The sequence below is a fragment of the Haliotis cracherodii genome, unplaced genomic scaffold, assembly GCF_022045235.1.
Source record: "Haliotis cracherodii isolate W230 unplaced genomic scaffold, xgHalCrac1.p SCAF_17, whole genome shotgun sequence".
In the NCBI taxonomy this organism is placed as follows: domain Eukaryota; kingdom Metazoa; phylum Mollusca; class Gastropoda; order Lepetellida; family Haliotidae; genus Haliotis; species Haliotis cracherodii.
The window spans coordinates 17,784,836-17,806,561 of NW_027266272.1; the positions used below are offsets into that span (position 1 = coordinate 17,784,836).

The 21,726-nt window shown below is 36.9% G+C and overlaps 2 protein-coding genes across 2 annotated transcripts in view; one reads left to right on the forward strand and one right to left on the reverse strand.

Moving 5' to 3' along the window:
• Positions 1 to 624: 624 nt before the first annotated feature.
• LOC139464478 (protein SPMIP7-like) lies at positions 625 to 9,654 on the reverse strand. Its single transcript, XM_071246005.1, has 9 exons — positions 8,994 to 9,654; positions 8,426 to 8,481; positions 7,589 to 7,680; positions 6,881 to 7,019; positions 5,373 to 5,440; positions 4,434 to 4,475; positions 3,803 to 3,910; positions 2,346 to 2,456; positions 625 to 1,584 (listed from the first exon to the last, which is right to left on the reverse strand). The coding sequence occupies exons 1-9, from the start codon at positions 9,526 to 9,528 to the stop codon at positions 1,458 to 1,460; spliced, it is 1,278 nt and encodes a 425-aa protein (XP_071102106.1). The 5' UTR covers positions 9,529 to 9,654; the 3' UTR covers positions 625 to 1,457.
• Positions 9,655 to 12,060: 2,406 nt separating this feature from the next.
• The window catches only part of LOC139464929 (protein C-mannosyl-transferase DPY19L1-like), a 48,879-nt gene continuing 39,213 nt past the window's right edge, over positions 12,061 to 21,726 (forward strand). Inside the window, exons 1-2 of the mRNA XM_071246530.1 lie at positions 12,061 to 12,414; positions 20,183 to 20,207. Coding sequence (XP_071102631.1) covers positions 12,258 to 12,414; positions 20,183 to 20,207 — 182 coding nt within the window. The 5' untranslated portion in view covers positions 12,061 to 12,257. The remainder of the gene's footprint in view (positions 12,415 to 20,182; positions 20,208 to 21,726) is intronic.

Here is a 21,726-nt window from a genome sequence, read left to right on the forward strand (position 1 = left end):
TTAACGACCAAGGCGTCTCAGTTATCGTGGCCATTTTACAAACCATCCATTTCGAGGACAACTACACTGTCTAATCACCCACAACCCTTATCTCCTAAAGTTTAACCCTAGCCAATCTCATTAAAATCAGATCTTAGTTCTCGCTGCCGCTAAACAAAGATCTGAGGACATCCCATTATGGCTCACGTCAGACCAAACCTTTCGCAATCTCTGACCGACCAATGGAATTACTGATAAGAATTCGACATTAGCCAATCAGAAGGCAGCTTTCTTGTGCTTTACGGCACTAATGTAAAAATTGGTGACTATGCTTCGAAACATATTTTGACATATTCTCGATTAAAAATTTGAAACCTGAACAAAAGAAGATTCTCGAATGGCTAATATATGGTCTAGATTGTAAAGATTCAGTCGTTAAGCCCGTAACTATTGTTCGGAATATCCCGATTTAAGGTTTTCGAGGCTGCATGATTAGAAATCACATTCCGACTGTCACTTTCATGATCTGGTAAGCGACGCTCTGATTGGTCGGATGAAAGGTCGTTCTGACGTGACCCCAAATGGGATGTCCTCAGATCTTTGTTTAGCGGTAGTGAGAACTAAACTCGGATTTTAATGAGATTGAACCCTAGCAAAGTCTGGACTGAAACCCACCAAGTTCAATCCCCAGTGAGTGAGTGAGTGAGTATGGCTTTTCACCGTTTATAGCAATATTCCAGTAATATTACAGCAGGAGACACTAGAACACATGGCTTTCAAAAGCTGAATCATTCGGTTGAAAGTTGGTTAGAGCTGATAAAGATCGAACCTCCTTCCACAAAGCAATCTTAGCGATAAGGCGATCGTATCTCTCATACTTTAACATAGACTTACGACAATTGTAGTACTAAGATCCTTTGTGGAACAGGGTCCGCATGTTACCGGTAATGAGATTTGGAGATCAGCCTGCCAAGATAGTCGCCTGATTTACACACAGTCTTCATAATAGCAATATTAGAGGAGCTGGGATGGTACCTGAGTTGCAAGAGAACTGGTTTGATATACCGTATTCGACGTAATAAGCGACCAGGGCGTTCTCAAAATTAGAAATTGGGGGCTCTTATTAGAATAAAAGTTTGTTGAAAAGAACAGAGTTGAAAGATCGTAAATTTCATGGTTTAGGCTGACAGCCTTAAAAGATATAAAAGAAAAGTCTGTGTGTATTATACACGACAGATATATTTTCCAGAATTAAATTGCCAATATTTAGGGTGCATATAACACACGAGTGCACATTATACATGAATAAATAAGTCTTGTGTACATTGATCAATCGGATGAAGTGATAATTGGGATTGTTCACTTGCCAATATATTAGCAAATATCGCCATGTGCGCTTATTAGAGCGAAGCGCTTATTACGTCGAATACGGTAGTTATGTCGTGAATGTGCAAAATGTTGGTCACATCTTTAACCCCTTAACTGACAGTGACCATCTCATTCTCCATGCTGTTGAAGGGGTTACAGGGCGGCACCGTCGTCACCATCTTCGACATGTGGGAGTTTCGCTTGAACTCCGACTTGTTGGGGGACACTGGCTTAGGACTGAAACAAAGTAATAAGTAAGACCCAAGATTTCAGAGAGAGTATTCAGAAAATTCTCACTTTATTATTTCAATGTTTGAATGGCTCCCTTTGCACATCCAAATATCTTATTCAAGTCTAAACACCTGCATATTATTCATTGTTTATTTGTTTGTTGTTTAACACCGCTCTCAGCAATATTCCAGCAATATGACGTCAGTCTGTAAATAAGCGAGTCTGGACCAGACAATCCAGGGATTGACAACATGAGCATCGATCCACGCAATTGGGATCGATGACATGCATGAACCAAGTTAGCGAGTCTGACCACCTGATCCTGTTAGTTGCCTTTTACGACAAGCATTGTTGTCTTTTACGGCAAGCATGGGTTGCTGAAGACTTATTCTACCCCCGGATCTTCACGGGCCTATTCATTGATTGAGAACTGTTCCTTTGCTTTCAATGATAATTGCAATTATACACCACAAAACCATGGTATTGGTACCAAAGGCATTTAACCCCACATGGGCCAAGTGGATGTTATCAAGGCCTTTTAGTAAAATTAAGGCCATTTCATGGTCACACTGCCAAATTCAAGGCCATTTCAAGTCTGTGCATACTTTGTTATCGATCAATTATAAACATTTCAATTACTTAACTTTGAGCATATTGACCAAAACAAAGGGAGACAAATATATGCCTTGGACAGACTTAATTGCCTACTTTCATCATACTCGGGTAATAAAGATGAAGGGAGACAACTGTATGTCGCTCCGACTTACTTGTGTACTTCATTTGTCGTGGGCACGGCACTGGCCACCTGCCGGGAGTGGGCGGGGCTGTACGTCCCCTGGTACAAGGTGCAACCGGTGTAGCAGGGAATGTTTGGACGACTGCAAGAGAGGAGTGAGTGAGTGAGTGAGTGAGTTGAGTTTTAGCCTGCATGGCCTGGTCTAATGATACCCACTTTGCGAAATGAGCCCACCTTGAGTCAGGATTTGCTGACAGTAACTGTGATGACATCATGGGGCTCGACACAATAAAGTCTTGCATTGTACATGAAACTGACTTTCAGGTGCTGGGGTAGAAACTAACAGTTTCAGTCCACTAGTCCTTATAATGATAACATATAGCAAAACCCTTAAAAGGGCCAATTTCTACTAGTCCTTACAATACCTTTACTATTGGGCAGTTTGGCAAGGACTATAGGACTAGTGCCAATTTCTAACGCTGAATGAATGAGCAAAGGAGGAAACATTTAAAAAGAGGCATTGGTTATTGAAGGATAAGATCCCTTCTCAGTACACACAGACACTGCTTCATAGGAGTAACTTATTATAGCCTAGTAGAAGAGGCTGGGCGGGAGTTTGTCATGCAAAGATGACAGTTCTATTTGTTCAAATATAAAATCATAAATTTGAACATGGATACAATGTGTGTGAGTGTGTGTGGTGGGGGGTCACATGTAAATGTTTCATGTATTAGGGCAAGGAAGGGGCATAAAAAACAAATTACATAAAAGGGGGTGTCAGCAAAACATGACACAGCCACATAAATGTCTTATAGGGAAAGATAGTGATCTTCTTCATCTATAGGTACTTGGGGAGACTAACGGTCAGTCTCTAAAAATATATAACTTTAATAAAAACAAGCAATTATATTTTAATTGAAAAGGTGCCCCAGTGAGCTGTGAGACTAGACTTGCTTCATTTAGGACTATAAAATTACAGTAAGGGCTGGGCGGAAGAGAAAGTAATAAAGGTTCAGGGACTGTGAGACTGACAAGTACTTAGGTACAACAAAATAATTTGAGGTTAGGTGTTAAGTGATTGGGCGTCATGAATGAAAATAAAAAAAAAGAAGTTAGTATGGCCTAAATACATAATGCTTCATGTCTACAGTTGCAAATCTGAAAACATGTCATGTGATTCCACAGAAACTAAGGTTGTTGTTGTTGTTTTTGTTTAACACCACACTCCGCAATATTCCAGATATATGACGGTGGTAAATAAATCGAGCCTGGACCAGACAACCCAGTGATTGAGATCATGAGCACCAATCTACACAATAGGGATACAATGACATGCATCAACCAAGTCAGCAAGCCTGACCACTCGGTACCATTAGTCGCCTCTTACGACAAGCATAGTCACCTGTTACGGCAAGCATTGGTTGCTGAAGACCTATTCTACACAGATCTTCACAGGTCGAAACAAAGGTAAACTCCTGTTCAACTCACTGTCCCGTGTCTACTGGTCGAGGAATGGGGACTCTCTTGACGGTGAAGGGCTGGAATGGTTCCCTTGCATTATCTATTTCCTCCAAGTTCTTGGCACCAACACAGCCTCTGTGGAAATAGAAAACGGAACATGAATAGTTGTGTGGAAAACATAGTTTTCAATATTTCTGAAATAGCCTCTTGTACCTTGCGGCACAATGACGATACATCCCTCACATGTCAAATGAAAACATAACAACAACTCTCTACACTGACTTTAAGTTTTATTTCCAGTAGGTTTTCATAATTATTGTAACTTAGATTTTCTATGTTGAATTTCTCTGTCGAAATCAATGGTACTGGCTGCCATGTTGCTAGAGGCCTAGTCTTACCTGGAATCCCCACAGGGTGCCAAATAAAACATAACCATGCGTGTATTGAGCTAAAGAAATTTATTTATTTTCATGAAAATACACAAATCGGTAAGCCATGAATTATGAAAGGCTTGGGCTGAGAGTTATAATGCCAGGTAAACGAGCAAGCGAGTATGTTTTTTAAGCCAGAAATGGGCTTCACACATCGTACCCATGACAAGCGAATGCATTAACCACTAGGCTACCCCTATGCAAGAGCGTTGTGTTGAATTACTCACCCGTAGGATGGAATCTGGTCAGCTCTGGGATTGGCGCTGCAGCTACACAAACAAACAAACAAACATGGTCATTATCTCACTCATCAATGTAAACACTTTTTTTATATCCTTAGGACAGCCAGCATGTTTTCCCAAGAGGACAACCAGATCTTAATGAAAATATCGTTTTCAAAAAGCTGGTATTTTTTTCAATCAAGTTACTCTTCTGGGATTAAACGTAACAAATTCTAACAGAAAAAGGATTCTGTAGAAAGGGGTCGGCCTATATATGGGTTACACGTTCATCAAACTCTTTTTCTGTTGGTAAAAAACATATATGTTTTTTTTGTTTTTGAAGTGTGAGTGAGTGAGTGAGTGAGTGAGTGAGTGAGTGAGTGAGTGAGTGAGTGAGTGAGTGAGACGCCGCTTTTAGCAATATTCCAGCAATATCACGGTGGGGGACACCAGAAATGGGCTTCACACATTGTGCCCATGTCGGGAATCAAACCCCTGTCTTCGGCGTGACAAGCAAATGCTTTAACCACTAGACTACTCAACCGCCCCATTCCCTAAATGAGCTGGAGGGTTTAACAAAAAACAGTTGCACATTTTATGCCTTCCTATCACATCAAGCTGACACCCAGTGATATCACTGAGATACTCTTCAATATGGCATAAGCCCAACTCAATGACTATTATAAGAAAATGAATACAATGCTTTCAACAACTAAAGTAGACTTGTGAATAAGTGAATGTTCTATAACATCGCAGTAAGCAATATTCTAGTTTTGTATCTGTGGATGTAAATGATTAATAATGAAATGGGCTTCACACAATGTACCCATGTTGGTAATCGAACGCAGGTCTTCAGCATGACAAGCGAATGCTTTAACCACTATGCTTCCCAACTGCCCCTGATTTTGAAAAGAGGGCATGCTCTAACATAAGTTGAATACTTACAAGACATATGGTTCCTCCTTGTAATATCCTCTCCTCGTCTGGAACATGTCCCAGCCTCGGCCAGTTGCCTAGCAACAAAATATGCAAAAATATAATTACATACTTTATCATCTGTGATAATGTTAACCGACTTGTTTCCCTTACTGTACCAAGGGAGATAATTGGAAAGCAACAACCAGTATATGAACCATTTAGGGCGTATTATTCTAGTCTTGGTTTAATTGCACAATTTAATATATATATTTATAACATCACTTTATGAAAGGGTATTTTTTTATCAAGGCAACACCAATGTAATTACTTGTTTCACAGATCTGTCTACACCCATTGACCTAGAGAAATTAACCCTCAAAAGATGGCCATATGTTATATATACAAGAAAATACAGGTAACCTGGGCACAGTGCAGTGATGATTTAGTCACTGAATTTTAAATCTTAAACCTTTGTTCCTCTTGCCTTTAAGACATATTTTTGACAAAAATCAGTGAAGCAAGTTATCAAATTGGTCCAAGTGTGATCTCTAAAAGATTTCATCAGTAGGATTACAATAAACATTAGGCGCAAGCAAGGTTGAAATGGCCAAAGTCACACTATAAACATTACAACCACTAATACAAGTTGTACTAATACAACCATTAATACTAGTTGTACTGATACAACTAATACAAGTTGTGCTAATACAACCATTAATACAACTTGTACTAATACAACCGTTAATACAACTTGTACTAATGCAACCATCAATACAAGTTGTATTGATACAACCAATAATACAAGTTGTACTGATACAACCATTAATACAAGTTGTACTAATACATCATCAATACAAGTTGTACTGATACCACCATTAATACTATCTTGTACTAATACAACAATTAATACAAGTTGTACTGATACAACCATCAATACAAGTTGTACTGATACAACCAGTAATACAAGTTGTACTTATACAATCATTAATACAAGTTGTACTGATACAACCAATAATACCATCTTGTACTAATACAACCATCAATACAAGTTATACATATACAACCATTAATACAAGTTGTACTGGTACAACCATTAATACCATCTTGTACTAATACAACCATCAATACAAGTTGTACTTATACAACCAGTAATACAATTTTGTACTAATACAACCATCAAAACAAGTTGTAATTATACAACCATTAATACAATTTTGTACTAATACAACCATTAATACAAGTTGTACTGATAAAACCATCAATACAAGTTGTCCTGATACAACCATTAATACAAGTTGACCTGATACAACCTTTAATACAATTTGTACTAATACAACCATCATTACAAGTTGTACTAGTACAAACATTAATACAAGTTGTACTGCTACAACCATTAATACAAGTTGTACTAATACAACCATTAATACAAGTTGTACTAATACACCATTAATACAACCACTAGTACAAGCTGTACTAATACAACCACTAATACAACCACCACTACAACACTAGTACAAGTTATATAAATTCCCTACCTGCCACTCCTGTGCTGCCGGGTCGTACTTTTTTAAACTCCACCGCTGTGAGACCATGTCTGGTTTTTCCTCCATCGTGGAGACTGGTTGCCACACTTTGGGGGCCAGCATGGAGTCCCATGGTATCTCCTCGTAGCCTCTGAAGACACAAGCAGTTTGTCAGTTTGGCTACTAGGCCAAAGCCTGAGTATGAATTCTTTTGGACAGGTAAGGTCAGATGATAATCAATATATTAACATTACAATCTGCCAAACAATGCCACAACATAAGCCTCAAACCCTTTTTGCACACTCTGTGAAAGGACATCAAACTGTTGTGTAGGAGTTATGATTTGTTTGTTTTGGGTTTTTTAGCCAAATTTTTAATATCTGACCTTGTGACTATTAAAATCTTAAACAAAACAAACAATTGTATAAATTAGAAAATAAAACAACATTAGCATGATTAAAAAATCAGATAAACTGAATAAAAATATTGCATTAAATCCAACTCTATCACTTACTTGAGAGTACAACAAATATCAAACAATTAATAAACGTTCAATGGCAACAAATTTTAGTCTGACAGATCCAAGGGTGATAAGAAAAAAGATTGATGTTGTTTCTTTTTTCTGTTTAAGACAAATGCTAAAAACAATTTCTGAAATCTGTCAACCTAAAAACATGCGCTGCATGGCCTAGCTACAACCAAAGCCTGTGTTTAACTGACCTCTGGGTGGAAGAGCCGTACATGTACCTCAGAGCCAAGTGGTCTCTGCCTCCTTTACTGAGCTCTGATGGAGGCTTGGCAACAAACATCGACTGAAAAACAATCAACACCATCAAAATCTGATTTGCTTGTTTATTTGTTTGTTTGTTGTTTAACGCCGCACTCAGCAATATTCCAGCTATATCACGGCAGTCTGTACATAAGTTGAGTCTGGACCAGAAAATCCAGTAATTGACATCATCAGCATCAATCCACAACATTGGGATACAATGACATGCATCTACCAAGTCAGCAAGTCTGACCACCCAATCCCGTTAGTCGCCTTTTACGACAAGCATAGTCGCCTAACCCGGATCTTCACTGGAGTCCAAATCTGAGACAAAAGGTCCAACTTATCACATGTAACTAAATATTTATCAAATACAGTTTTTAGAGTAGTGAGTGAGTTGGGTTTAACACCGCTTTTAACAGTATTCCAGTTATATCACGGCATGTAAGCTTAATGTGGGAGGAAAGCCCGAAGTGATGCAGGTCTCACATGTTTACTACTTTGGTGAAACCCACTAGCACTGTTATGGTGCTGACAAACCTAGAAACATAATCAGGGCGAACCGGGATTAGAACCCACAATCATGGGTTTCTGGCGTCCCCAAGGGACGCAACTCTGCACAGCGAATCGCGGCGCCTTAGACGACTGGGCCACCCGTGCCCCCAGTTTTTAGAGTAACAATTTTTATGAATTAAAACTGAAATCTGTTTGATTCTCAAATAAAAGTGCAGTTCAGTCATAGAAATTATGACTTGACCAATCATGTCTATTTTTCATGTCATAAATACCTTTGACCGAAGTACTTCAGGGGGGGTCTTCCTGGTATCATAATCACTCGTCCATCCTAAAGAACAGCAGATCATTCAGTCATATTCATGTTAGGTCACTTTAAAAAATGTTAATCATCAAATTTCGATCCAAACTTTTAAGAGGTTAGTTTGTGGGAAAAACTATATATCTTTTAACAAAATAAATGCAGCATAAAATTAAAACAGCTTAAGATGTGGCTTTTTTCAATTTTGTAAAATAAATGACAGTTTTTTATTATTCTGAGTTTTTGTACTCTAAAACAATTATTTGTTAGAAATAACTTGTCAACTACCTGACTTCTAGAAATCACTCACTTTGTTGTGGATAATTGATTTCTAACATAAGACAAAAATAACTCCAAATAGCAAGAAATGCATACCTCGGAGTAACAAAGGGCATTTCATGACCAATGGCATCAACCGCAAATATTTATTTGGACAAGATGGAACTTATAAGAACAATCATGTACATGAAATAATCAAATATGCATATGTGTGATGCCTAAAGGTTGCAGTTATATCTGCTCCCACAAAAACAACAGTTTACCTCCAAGTTGAGCTCGAATCCAAGCATCCGATATTTTCCTGCTGTTCCACAAGGTGGGAACACCGGGTGCATATGTATGAGATCTCCGAAGTTCAGGAGGCGCTGCTGGCTCACTGACTCGGTCCGAATTCTTCCCTTTCGGTGTCCCTGAATGTGGTGTGTCGTTGAGCTGAACAAGGGATCTTATTTGAGTATGTCCAGTATTCCTGTCAACATCACCTCCTACACTGACAAAGCCAGAACAAGGGTCCAAGATGTTATCAAAACTTCTGAATGGCGCAGGTGCTCGAAAGTCTCCGTCATCATTCCATTTCTTAAATGCTCCATTTTGTTTTGTGCTTTCCTGGAACGAATCATAATCACGCTTACCCCTAAGGCTTGGAAATTTCATTTGTCGTATTCTTCTCTTTTCTTCAATTTGCCTGACAGCATTGCCACCCAAACTGGCATCAGAAGACAAATATGTTCGAAAGTTAGGTCTTGCCCTAAAATTCGAGTCGGATAAAACAAGTCCGGCCTCTAAAACCTCTGCCATGGTGTCTTCTTACTCGTTCTCAGCCTCCCGCTCGTGAGAAATAGATATAACTAACTGTTGTCGTGTTTTTGATTAACAATACTGCCAACTAAACTTAGCGACCATGGAGAGCAGGTGCTTGTTTTCATCTGGAGGCCGCCATGTTTCCGAACGACTGTAAACTACACCGTCGCTAGGATACTGTCCGGAAACTTCCATATATGGCAACACTCGGCACACAGCCGATTTTAATCATATTCTAATATATGTCAATAGGTTTGACAATTTATAACAACTATTTTCATAAAAGAGCAAATGTGATACATTTCTTGTTCTTAATCACTCAACAAGCATTTTATTTACATTCACATTTCCGTATTGAACGGTATGCTATTTTCCATACGGTGTATTATATATGAAATAATGTGTACACATTTCAGTCGGCATTTAAAGTAAAAACACACATTCACATTTTTATGTAGTGTATTACATCATAGTAGCATAGGAAGACCGTTCACTCGATTTAAATAACGTATTTTGTTAGACACTTTGAAAGATGGCTCATTCAATATAATTCAAAAATAGATTGAGTGAGTGAGTATCGTTTTACGCCGCTTTTATCAATATTCCAATTAATGTAACGGCTTCAAAAAAAGGTAATATCCTATTATACATGTTGAAACGTGAATGAAATACACAATACGATATACAGTCATCAAAACACTATCACTTATTTGATAGGTATTTCTTAAAAAATGACGGATGGTTTAGCAGACAAAGGCTCATGAATAACAACTTTATAATGTAATAATTGACAACGGTATACGGATCTATGTCGAAACGTCGCTATTGCAGAATAATAAAGAAGTTGTTATCTATAAACGCCTGTCTATTTGAAAACACTGTTACATCCTCATTAGCGTGTTGTTAAGATTCATCGGATATTCTTGCCCGGCCACCAAACGTCCAAACAATATTTGGTAATCCACAGGTGTTAAAACTGTTATTGTGTGCCAATTGACACCTATCACACACACTAGCTGGCAATGTCTATATCTGTCGCATACGATGAACGACAGAAACCTGTAGAGAAATTCTATATTCGGTTTTCTCTTGCACTTAATAGCTATATGTATGTACATGTTATCATACGCTTTAGTAGAAGCGTGGGTTCTAAATACAGATGAGTCGCATTCCGTGTCCATGTTTGATACATGCTGGGAAACTGGGCACTGTCTACATTAATTCTCTATAATATCCGGGGTAAATAGATGCTTTCTGTATGCTGAAATAAGAGCAGGCTACCTTTACCATAAGAAGGATACCCAGTCCGGCACCGTAACAGTGGAATATGTGTATTCTATGCAAACAAAACCAATCTAGATTTATATGAAAGCAAGTCTAGCCAGCTCTATACCACAGGGTCTGGATTGTTTTTTAATTACAGAGGAGAAAAAAGTATTGTGTTATAAAATATTTCAAAGGCAAAATGTTAGTCTAAAGGATCTTTGTTCTACAAGGTAAAGTTGAAACATGTAGGAATGTACAGGAGAACAATTTGTGTCGTCATGTAATTACTATAGTATCTTGTGAATTTCATATGTGTTTCATATACGTGCGTGCGTGCGCACGTTTTTGTGTGTATGTGTTTATTGATATTGAAACCTATAGATTCAACGATATTTAACAAACAGGGGATTTCAGAAAATGTTCTCTGGGCATGGCGGAAGTCCTAAACAAGCATTATCATTAAATATTTTGCCCCGCTCTGATAAGCTCCCACGGTGATATTTGCCAATATATTGGCTAGTGAACAATACCAATTAGCACCCCTTCCGATTGATCAATGTACACAACACTTATTTATTTGCGTATAATTCGTACTCGTGTGTTATATGCACCCTTAATTATGGGCAATTAAATTTTGGAAAAATGTATCTCTCGTATGTAATACATTTCAGGCTGTCAGCATAAACCACGAACTTTATCTTTTAAACTTTTAACTTTTTTCCCCACCAAAATTATATTCTAATAGTTTCGTACCTAAAGCATGCATGGACGGATGATAGATGATAGAGTTGAAATTTGATTATATTTATGGTCAATCTCTTTATAATCGATGCCATCACACATATACATACACGCACGCACGCACGCACGCACGCATACCGTGATAATTAAAAGAGATTGAAAACAAAATACATCAAATCCAACTTAAGCTCACCATCTATATACAGGACTGTGGTTTTCATTGATCAAATATGATATGTGTTCAGTGTGTTAATGAAATTTGAAATTTATTAATTTAGATTTTGCCATTATAATATTTCTTAATATGTTCTAACTTTAGTCTAGTCAGCAAATATATTGCATTTTTGTGTTTTATTGTTATCCTCACTGCTAAGGTGGCTAGGTCAGGGGCAGAAAGACTTGTCCTACAACGCAGTCATTCAACACGGAAAAGGCGACAGGCAACGCTATTGTGTCAACAAATAAACCGGTTATAGTTGTGTTCGGGCGTAACCCACGCATGTCTTGCTTTGAGACGAGTGAACGAGCTATGCTGTGCTGAAAGTGTATCATTCATAGCTGTTCATGCAACATATAAATTGTAGCATTTATTGGTGACAGTGAAATGAGATAATGTCACATTCAAATTAATACTTGTATATTTATGATGTCTGTTTGATGGATTAGATTGTAAAATATTGCGCAAGGAAAGTAGTATATACATTATTTGACGTTTCAAGATGGCGGGGAATCGACGGCAAGGATCTACCGGCGATCATCGTAGTTCGTTTAAGCATGGCAAAAGCAAGTACAACAGGTCTTCTGAGTCAAGAGAGAGAGAAAAGGAAAATGGAAACTCGACGGGCATTGTCTACAAACTGTTTCTTGTGGCTGTCGGTAAGTAATCGGCTTTTCAGAGATACCGGCATCATCAATTTAGACGAATCCCTGCAGCATGAAGGTACCGGTCTAGACTTATCGTCTGCTAGCTTGCTTGAGACGGCATCTGTTGTGTAAACTGGAGGATCTTATTTGCAGTTGATATTCTAAGTTTATATTTTAACTTTTATGAAATCTTTTCACTCTATGCTGCAAGAAATAGAGATTAAATATAAGCATTTTAATGAACTGGAGAAGCTATGTTGAAGTGTAGTGTTATTGTGATTAGAATCACCATGCCACTGTCTCTCGTTAATTATTGAAACCAATACACAAGCTTCGCCTTGGCACATGACTATGTACCCTGGAATATATCTTGATTTTACATCATCTACAGGGATTCTACTAGGATTCCAGGCAATTTTTTAATATTTTTTTTAGGGGGGGGGGGATGCTATTCCTATTTATAATACGGATTTATTACAACTCTACAAGTTTATATTTTTCTTAAATTCAGAGGTATTTTAACGTTGTTGTGCTTGCAATGCAATATTGTTAGACTTAGCATAAAAGACTCTTTTTGGGTCCTGTTATGAATAAATTCAAAGTGATTCCATGGCATTTGATTGACCAAGCATTTTATTTTGCATTTGTTTCCATAAACCAAAAAAACAATTTAGTCAACACCAACAACTGTTTCCCAAATGAGAATGTCCGTCTGCGTGTCAAAATTACAGTCACAAGTAATGCTGTGAAAAGTATTTCTACACTGAAATAATACAGAAGTAAACTGGAGATTGGCAAAAGTTGACAAGGTAGCACTTTAATGAATTCTACAATTATTGACACTGTAAAGACACTGTTCTCTTTGGTGTAACCCCAAATTGGGTGTATTCTACTCTCAGAGTAAGATGTTAGTTCCTATTATCATCAGCGTCCGCCCGGAGAGCGGAAGGTCCGCGTTTCTATCCCCCGACCACATCATACCAAAAGACGTTAAAAGATGGTACTTGTTGTTACCCTGTCTGGCCCTCGGTATTAAGGGGCTAAAGCAAGGACTGGTCAGCTCGGAGTCAGTATACTGTGTCTGAGTGGGGTATTCATGTTAAACTGCGGCATGGTATCTCAGTGAGCTAGCACTATAAATCGGCATCAGTCCGGACTAGTACAAGCAGCCACACAAACACACACACGTACATGCACGTCGCTATATAAGTGCAATAATCTTGGACGCGACGTTAAACCTCCTTTCACCTCACCTCACCTCCTATTATCATTCACTAATAAGTACCCTATGATAATTATTATTATGGAAGTAACTACTTTCATGCAAACTTGTGTGGATTCATCAATGGAACAAATTTCAAGGCTCATGATGACCCCTGTAATAGACAAATCAAGAGAATCTGTTGATTTCAAAAGTAGAATCAACGAGCGCCAAAGGTTGAGTCGATTTTACTTCCGGAGTCAACAAATTCAAGTGATTTCTCTGACTTAGACCATTTTATTGTTGATATATATTGTCTCTTTGATTTTTATAATATATTTGTATCTGTTTCATTTCTATAAAATACACATTCTGAATGGCCAGTGAATTCCTGGCTTAGAATTAAATACTAGAACAATAAGGTGACACCATCATAACGGTTTAATCTGTCAAAATGCCCTTAAACCTGACCTTAAACATGCAGAAATCTCTTAAGATTTTTGGTAATCTTAATCAAAGAGAAAGTGAACTGTTTACAGTTGTTAAATTCATCTCAAGTATTCAGTTTTCACTTTAATACCATGCTTACCATGCTTACCATGCTTACCATGCATGAAACAAACTTATTATTAGACTTTCACATATTACAAATTTCTTTTTGTACAATAAAATAAATATAATTATTGTATTTTATCGCAAATTCATATCATGTGATGTAATAATTCTACAGATTTATACAATAAGCACTGGCCAATACTGACAGCCTGATGTTTATACATTTTACATAATCAAAGCTAGTTATCAGAAATAGAAAGACAGCACACCTATATTGTTCATTAAGTCAGATGAAAGGTTGTTTGTGTGTTTTCAGGAATCAGTAACCCATGCCACTCGTAATCTGAATTGTATTTTGAATTAAGTGTAGTTTCAGTCCTTTTGTACAGGTAATAAGCCTCTGCAAGAATTCAAACCTGACACTGGCCTACTAGCCTAAATGAGTGGATCTATGTTAAAGCTATCCAGATGGCTAGAAGAATTGCTGGCCTTTAAGACCATACCTCAATATACTGTAATACACTTCTCAAACAATAGAAATTGCCATATTTTTTTCTGTTTTCCATTCATAAATTTGTGAAATTCATTCACAAATGGTGTTTCCCTTTGAAATTGAATGATATAACACTAAACAGCAAAAATGCTAAAGTGATTTTTCTCCGATATTATCTCTCCTGTGTTCATGACAACAAACTGGTGGCAAATGACCATGCTGAGTAATATTTACTTCAGTATGTAGAAAATAAGATCTGCGTGTACAATCAGTGTCAAACTCTTTAGCTTGAACATATATCGTAATACGTATTCAGGGTTAGAACCAAACTCTAAGCTTTACTAGCCCTGGTAAAGATAAGATGCCCTTGTAATCATAGTAATGTTAAAACAATGGGAAATTTGTCCTAACCTGAAGGAATTTGTACTAACCCTGGGCTAGTGGGTTGTGTGTTAAGTTCTAACCCTAAGTATTGGAATACAGATACCTGTACCACAATATATTGCCATACAATTTCTTTTGCCAATACACAGCCCTACTTTTGAAGGGTTCCTTTTATGTTATCACTTTTCAAAACAGTAAGTGTTTCAGGTTAATTTGAGACCCTGATCTGCCATAAACAAGAATTTTATTTTACATTTGAACTAGGGCACTATAAGGCGAATACGATTTGTGTCTCGAATATAGAGTAACGAATACGAATATTTATTCACAAATGTATTAAATGTTATTTTCAGTGAAACAATAACAAAATAAATTATTTGACATGGTTTGTTAATTATTAATATATTAAACTTTAATATACTTCACTTATCCAGGTACTAGTATCTGCTCAAATGCGACAATGACCAGTGACATCTATGCATATATGTTCTTATGGACATTTTAGTACAGTAAATGAAAATTATTGCATATCCATAGACATTCGATTCTAGTGGCTACGAATAATGAATTCAATTCATGAATGGATCGGTTTGATTCACCGAATATGTGAGTGAATCGTAACAGCCCTAGTGTTTAATGTTAATGATTTTTTGATTAGCCAGCAATATGAACACTGAAAAACAACTTTTCAAGCTTGTATTGATTATTATAATTATAATGTAGCTATGTATAATAGTACTATTAGCATGATTAGTAGTTGAAGCTAGTATACCTTTCGTTCAAACATGTCAAACACAAAGCCATTTACTGATAATGTTTAACACTGATATTGAACATACTGATTCGTATCTGACATGTGTTCTTTATTGTTTGGGCAGAGGATACAATTAAAACAGCCAAAACAATTTACATGATATACTTTTATTCAATATTTAATGAGAACATTGTTCCATTTGTTTGTTTTGTGGCACACTGTATCATTCATCATGGTTGTTTTTGCTTTTAAAAAATATAGTACAGTTATAGTTGTAAGGGTTAGTCCATAACTCAGTATGACTAATGCACTAGTTGTGTGGACTTCAATATTTTTAAAGTGTATTCTGGATTTACAAATGGAGCAATTCCGTTATTGAAAGTTTAGAATGTCTTTTTAAATCTGTGAAATCACACATGGTTCTTATTTTAGCCTTGAAAAAAACTTGGTGGCTCACGTTTTGCAGCAACTATTGATAAGCTGACAGCAAACTTTTCTTATATATTTTGTAATTGATTGGAACCTTGGTATGGTAAATAAAAACGTCTTTTCACGAACACAGGGGTAGAAAGTGACATATTTAGTCCACTAGTCCTTACAATGGTAACATATAGCAAAACCCTTAAAAATTACAAATTTCTGCTCGTCCTTATGATACCTTAACTTTTTGGCAGTTTGGCAAGGACTACAGGACTAGTGCCAATTTCTAACGCTGGAACAATCATTTTCCAAACTGAAGTTTCATGACATTAAATGACTGACTGACTGACTGAGTATTGTTTTTACGCCGCTTTTAGCAATATTCCAGGAATATCACGGGGGAGGGGGGACACCAGAAATGGGCTTCACACATTGTACCCATGTCGGGAATCGAACCCGGGTCTTCGGCGTGACGAGCGAACGCTTTAACCACTAGGCTACCCGACCGCCCCGACATTAAATGAAGACTAATAACAGATATGAACAATGCATAAGTAATGTCATGTGACATTTCCTTGTGGACTACCACTTTTACAATTATGCATCTCTGTAAGACTGTAAGATTATTTTTGCAGACTAGTGAAACTAAAAGTTAATTTCTAACCCTGTGAATAAATGGCTCTCAATTGTTCATCATGTTCATCCATGTCACATTTTAAAAAATTTAGTTTTTATGTAAAATATTCATAATTCAGTGAGTCGTATTTCGGACTGATAGATTCAAGAAATGGGTTTTGAAAAGCTGGGTCACAAACACTGTGTCATTACAATCATTGCCAAAGGATGAAATAGCTAGAGGCAAATTGTCCGCCTTAGACAAGTTTATTATTAGACTGGAGCCATGTTTGTTGCTCACATGAGGGATCATTATATTTATCGCAGTTCTCCAATCAAAACATTAATGCAAGAGAAACAGAAGTTAGAAGATTTCATGTTTATCATCGAAGTATAAGGATTTGTAAAAATGCTTGAACTGCTGCTGATAGTCACAATGTTTTTTGAGTTGGACAAGGAGGTGATTGTTCTATAATTATTCCTCTCCTTATTTCTGTGATGCGTATCTCGACAGCTGGTCATGGATAAGGACTTTCTGTAATATTCCTTCTGATTCATTATACTGAAGAGCTGTAATTCTAATTTGAACACTTTGTTAAACATTATGAATGGCATGTGTTGTTTCTTTTTTCTGACATGAACATTATGATGATGAGGAAGAAGGGAGTGAGCGATCTGGTGTAAGGTCATATTCAAATACTTGATTTAATTGACATTTTATGCAAGTCTTTGACAAACAAATCATTATGAAATTTGTAGACTCTTATTAGCATGATTATATATAAGAGGAAAAGAGGAAATTAAGCACCTGAACAGATTTCTTTAAAAAAATTTATTTTTATTATGTATTCATCAAATACGGTATATACAATATGTATACCTTCATGACAATAGGCTACAATTACATGTTATTCGGGGCGGTCGGGTAGCCTAGTGGTTAAAGCGTTCGCTCGTCACGGCGAAGACCCGGGTTCGATTCCCGACATGGGTACAATGTGTGAAGCCCATTTCTGGTGTCCCCCGCCGTGATATTGCTGGAATATTGCTAAAAGCGGCGTAAAACCATACTCACTCACTCACATGTTATTCTATGAGATAAGCTTAACTAGCACACATGGCAACATATTGAGCAAGAAACAATCTGAAATGTCTGTTATGTTTCATTGTTATTCCCTCCACCTACCAACCAGGATCTTTCACATAAAATCAGAGACCCATAAGATCCGGGGTCTTCAGCAACCCATGCTTGCTGTAAAAGGCGACTATGCTTGTAGTTAGAGGCGACTAACGGGATCGGGCGGTCAGGCTCGCTGACTTGGAAGATGCATGTTATTGTATCCCAATTGCATGGCTTGATACTCATGCTGTCAATCACTGAGTTGTCTGGTCCAGACATTATTTACAGACTGCCATCAAATAGCTGGAATATTGTTGAGTGCTGCATTAAGCAACAAACAAACAAACTAACCTGCATGACATTAGGCTACAATTTAATGTTATTCTATAAGATGAGCTTCAGTTGCACACATGGCAACATATTGAGAAGAAAAAAATATGAAATGTCTTTTTTATTTCATTGTTATTCCATCCACCTACTAATCAGGATTTTTCAGGTAGAATCAGAAACCAAATAAGTAAATAAAAGATCTCGCCCAAACTCTCTTTCACCTGTACACTGTTCTTTCAGACCATTATTTACTCAAACTTCTCCGTTAGTCGGCTCTGTCAGTTACTGTGGAGGAGCCATACCATACTGCACTAGAAAGTGGGGCACAAAACACAAGCATGAGCAACATGACATGGATGAGAATGGAACCATTATGATGATAATTGCTACCAGTAATGATGGAATGGACTGCAGGCCTACCAAAGAAAACCAGGATAAAGCTACCAAACTATCGAATTGTACACACTTTAAACAGAAGTAGCCACACAAATCAGCGTTAGAAATGTCCACTAGTCCTATAGTCCTTGTCAAACTGCCCAATGGTAAAGGTATCATAAGGACTTGTAGAAATTTGCCCTTTTTAAGGGTTTTGCTATATGTTATCATTATAAGGACTAGTGGACGAAAACTGTTAGTTTCTAACGCTGCAAATTACAAAGTCAAAAATCCCCATAAAGTTTGCATCGTAATGATAAGAACCCAGCACATTTCCAATGGAACCAAACATGGTAAATCATGCAGATTTGAGATTTAAACCATTTGTTGCAGTGTGCATCATTTGTTGTGTTTGATTCCACTGAAAATGTTGTAATAAGTACCAAGTTTGTATGCTTTGTTTCATGATATTGCTTTAAATGAAATCACAAAATACCTCTGAATTTAAGAAAATATTAACTGTTAAAAAAATCCCAATTTTGAACAAAGTAATTATTTTTCCCAATTTGCTTGTGACAGGCCCTTAGTTAAGAATCCTAGATAAATCAGGATTCACCCTGAGGTACACTCACACCTACCCATACAGCACAATGTTAAAATGCCCAATTGTGTTTGAAAATGTAGGCCTTTTTTCAAATTTAGGGGTTAAAAGCACAAGGCCCCACCCAAGAATTATCCCTCTTTTTTTAAAGTAAAGTGGGAAGGGGTTAATATTTTATAATCGTAAGAACTTACTCAGAACCACCACCCAAACATCTTGCAGAATTTCAGTGTGTTGTCGTCACAAATATAATATTCATGCCATACAACAGCTATGACCAAAACCAGTCAAGTCTACTATCCCGAACTTGTCTCTTGGTATCACTTGCAGGAGATTTTTAGTGTTACTATGTAGACCATTATTATCTGAGCTTACTACTACAAGACAAAGCAATAGTGAATACTTTACTTTAGAGTATGGGCTTCATCTGTCGCTAAGGTTGTGCAAGTTACAATGTACTGCAGAGCTCCAGATAACTTTTTGAGCAATTGAATTTTCACTCTAGGGTTTCTATTTTAATTGGGTTATAACATTTTTCATATGGTAACCAATATGTTTGCACTCATCTGTTCATAATTCTGTTGGTCTTTTCCCAAAAAGTGTGAACATTTTAAGATTTAAAAAAAAATGAAATGATGTTTTAAATGTATATAACCATGATAAGTGTTCTAAATATATAGGCTTGACTCTGAAAGTATATTAGCTTGTAATTGTGCTTCGGAAATTAGCAACTTTGTACGCATGTTGAAAAATCTTCATTGGGTATTTACGCGTACTATTTTTATACATTTGAGTTTTTCATTTAATGCATGCGTTTCTGTACGCTTGAAAGTAATTGGTTTCTGAATATTTTTGGGAGGTATTTTACGCAAATACTCTGCTTATCTGTAGCTCTGTACTGGTATTGTCTACATATGTGCTTTATTCTGTTTCAGCCATTGGAATTGCTGTCACCCACAGGTAAGCACAGCCTACCTTGCTGCTAGATGTGGTATTGATGGTATTGATGTGGGTTGTTGTTTTCTAATCACCTTTTTTTATTTAATTTTGTTGAAAACATTGGGTTTGTGGTTGAAATGAAAATATCAATATTTTGTGCAAAACATTTTTTAAAGTGATTTCTTAAGAGAATCGTTGGTCATAGATAAGGAAATGTTTTGGGAACTGACTAAGTTACTTCAATTCACTGTCCTAGTTTGATTTTTTATATACTTTATTCATTATTAAAAATGGCTAATAGTGTCAGAAGAAAGGTCTGTTCTGCAAATTTTAGTTTATTCACATTTCTGGAGGTTTGGAATGGTTAATTAAGTAATTAAAACAAACTAGACTATTATTTTTCAATTTAATTATACACGATATGCTTAGTTCAGTATCGATATACATTGTTATTGGGTCAACAATCTGGTACTGGTTGACATTGTGGCTGTGAAATCCATTATTCAACCAGATGTTGTATTCATGGTAATACCTCCATGCAGACTCAGGCTAGAATTGATCTTCAGCAACCCATGCTTGTTGGAAGAGGCGACTAACGGGATCAAGTGGTCAGGCTCGGTGACTTGGTGGATGCATGTCATGTATCCCATTCCCAATTGTGTAGATCAAGGCTCATGATGTCAATCACAGAATTGTCTGGTCCAGTTATTTATAGTCTGCCAACATATAGATGGAATATTGCTGAGTGCCATGTTTAACAACAAACAAAACAATCATGGTAATAAGGTTGGGCGTCCAGGTCCCCAGCAACCTATGCTAATCGTGAAGATAGTGGTTAGAATAGGTCTTGACCAACCCATCCTTGTAAAAGGCAGCTATGCTTGTCGTGAGAGGCGACTAACGGTATCGATTGTCAGACTTGCTGACTTTGTTGATGCATGTCAATTGTCATCGTATCCTAATTGCATAGATTGATGCTCATATCACTCAGTGGATTATCTGGTCCAAACTTGATTATTTACATCCTAGGGTCATCCTACGGGATCATGCTCATAATATCAGTCACTGGTTTCTCTGACTTAATTATTCATGAACTGCCTCCATATAGGTGGAATATTGCAGAGTGCAGCATTAAACAACAAATTAAACATTTAATAAGACCACAAAATAAGACCACACCTTAGTTTGATTGAAGGTATTTATCTTCTAAACACTATGTGGATTTATGTAGGTTTTTTTTTCTGAAACATTCTGAAAATGATTTTTTATTCCCCTCTTATATTCCATGTATCCTCCTATTGGTATTTAAGCAAAGAAAATAAGTAAACTGAGTCTGGATGTTTTCACTGAAAAGTGTTAATCTTATTGTGAGCAAGACATTGCAAAACATGTTGTACTGTGACTTCGTTGTGTCTATTTAGTCTTAGTTAATAAACAATAAATAATAAAAGCAGGGGCTTGAATATGTTGAATTTAGTGGCAGTATATAATGAACTGTTTTTATAACCAGACAGTGTAATTACATGATTAGTTTACATAC

Coding starts and splice junctions, on each gene's coding strand:
- LOC139464478 (XM_071246005.1), bottom strand. CDS start 9,528: ATGGCAGAGGTTTTAGAGGCCGGACTTGTTTTATCCGACTCGAATTTT. Junction 7,020..7,588: donor TACGGCTCTTCCACCCAGAG/GTCAGTTAAACA, acceptor TTGTGTCTTCAG/AGGCTACGAGGAGATACCAT. Junction 2,457..3,802: donor CGACCAGTAGACACGGGACA/GTGAGTTGAACA, acceptor CCTCTCTTGCAG/TCGTCCAAACATTCCCTGCT.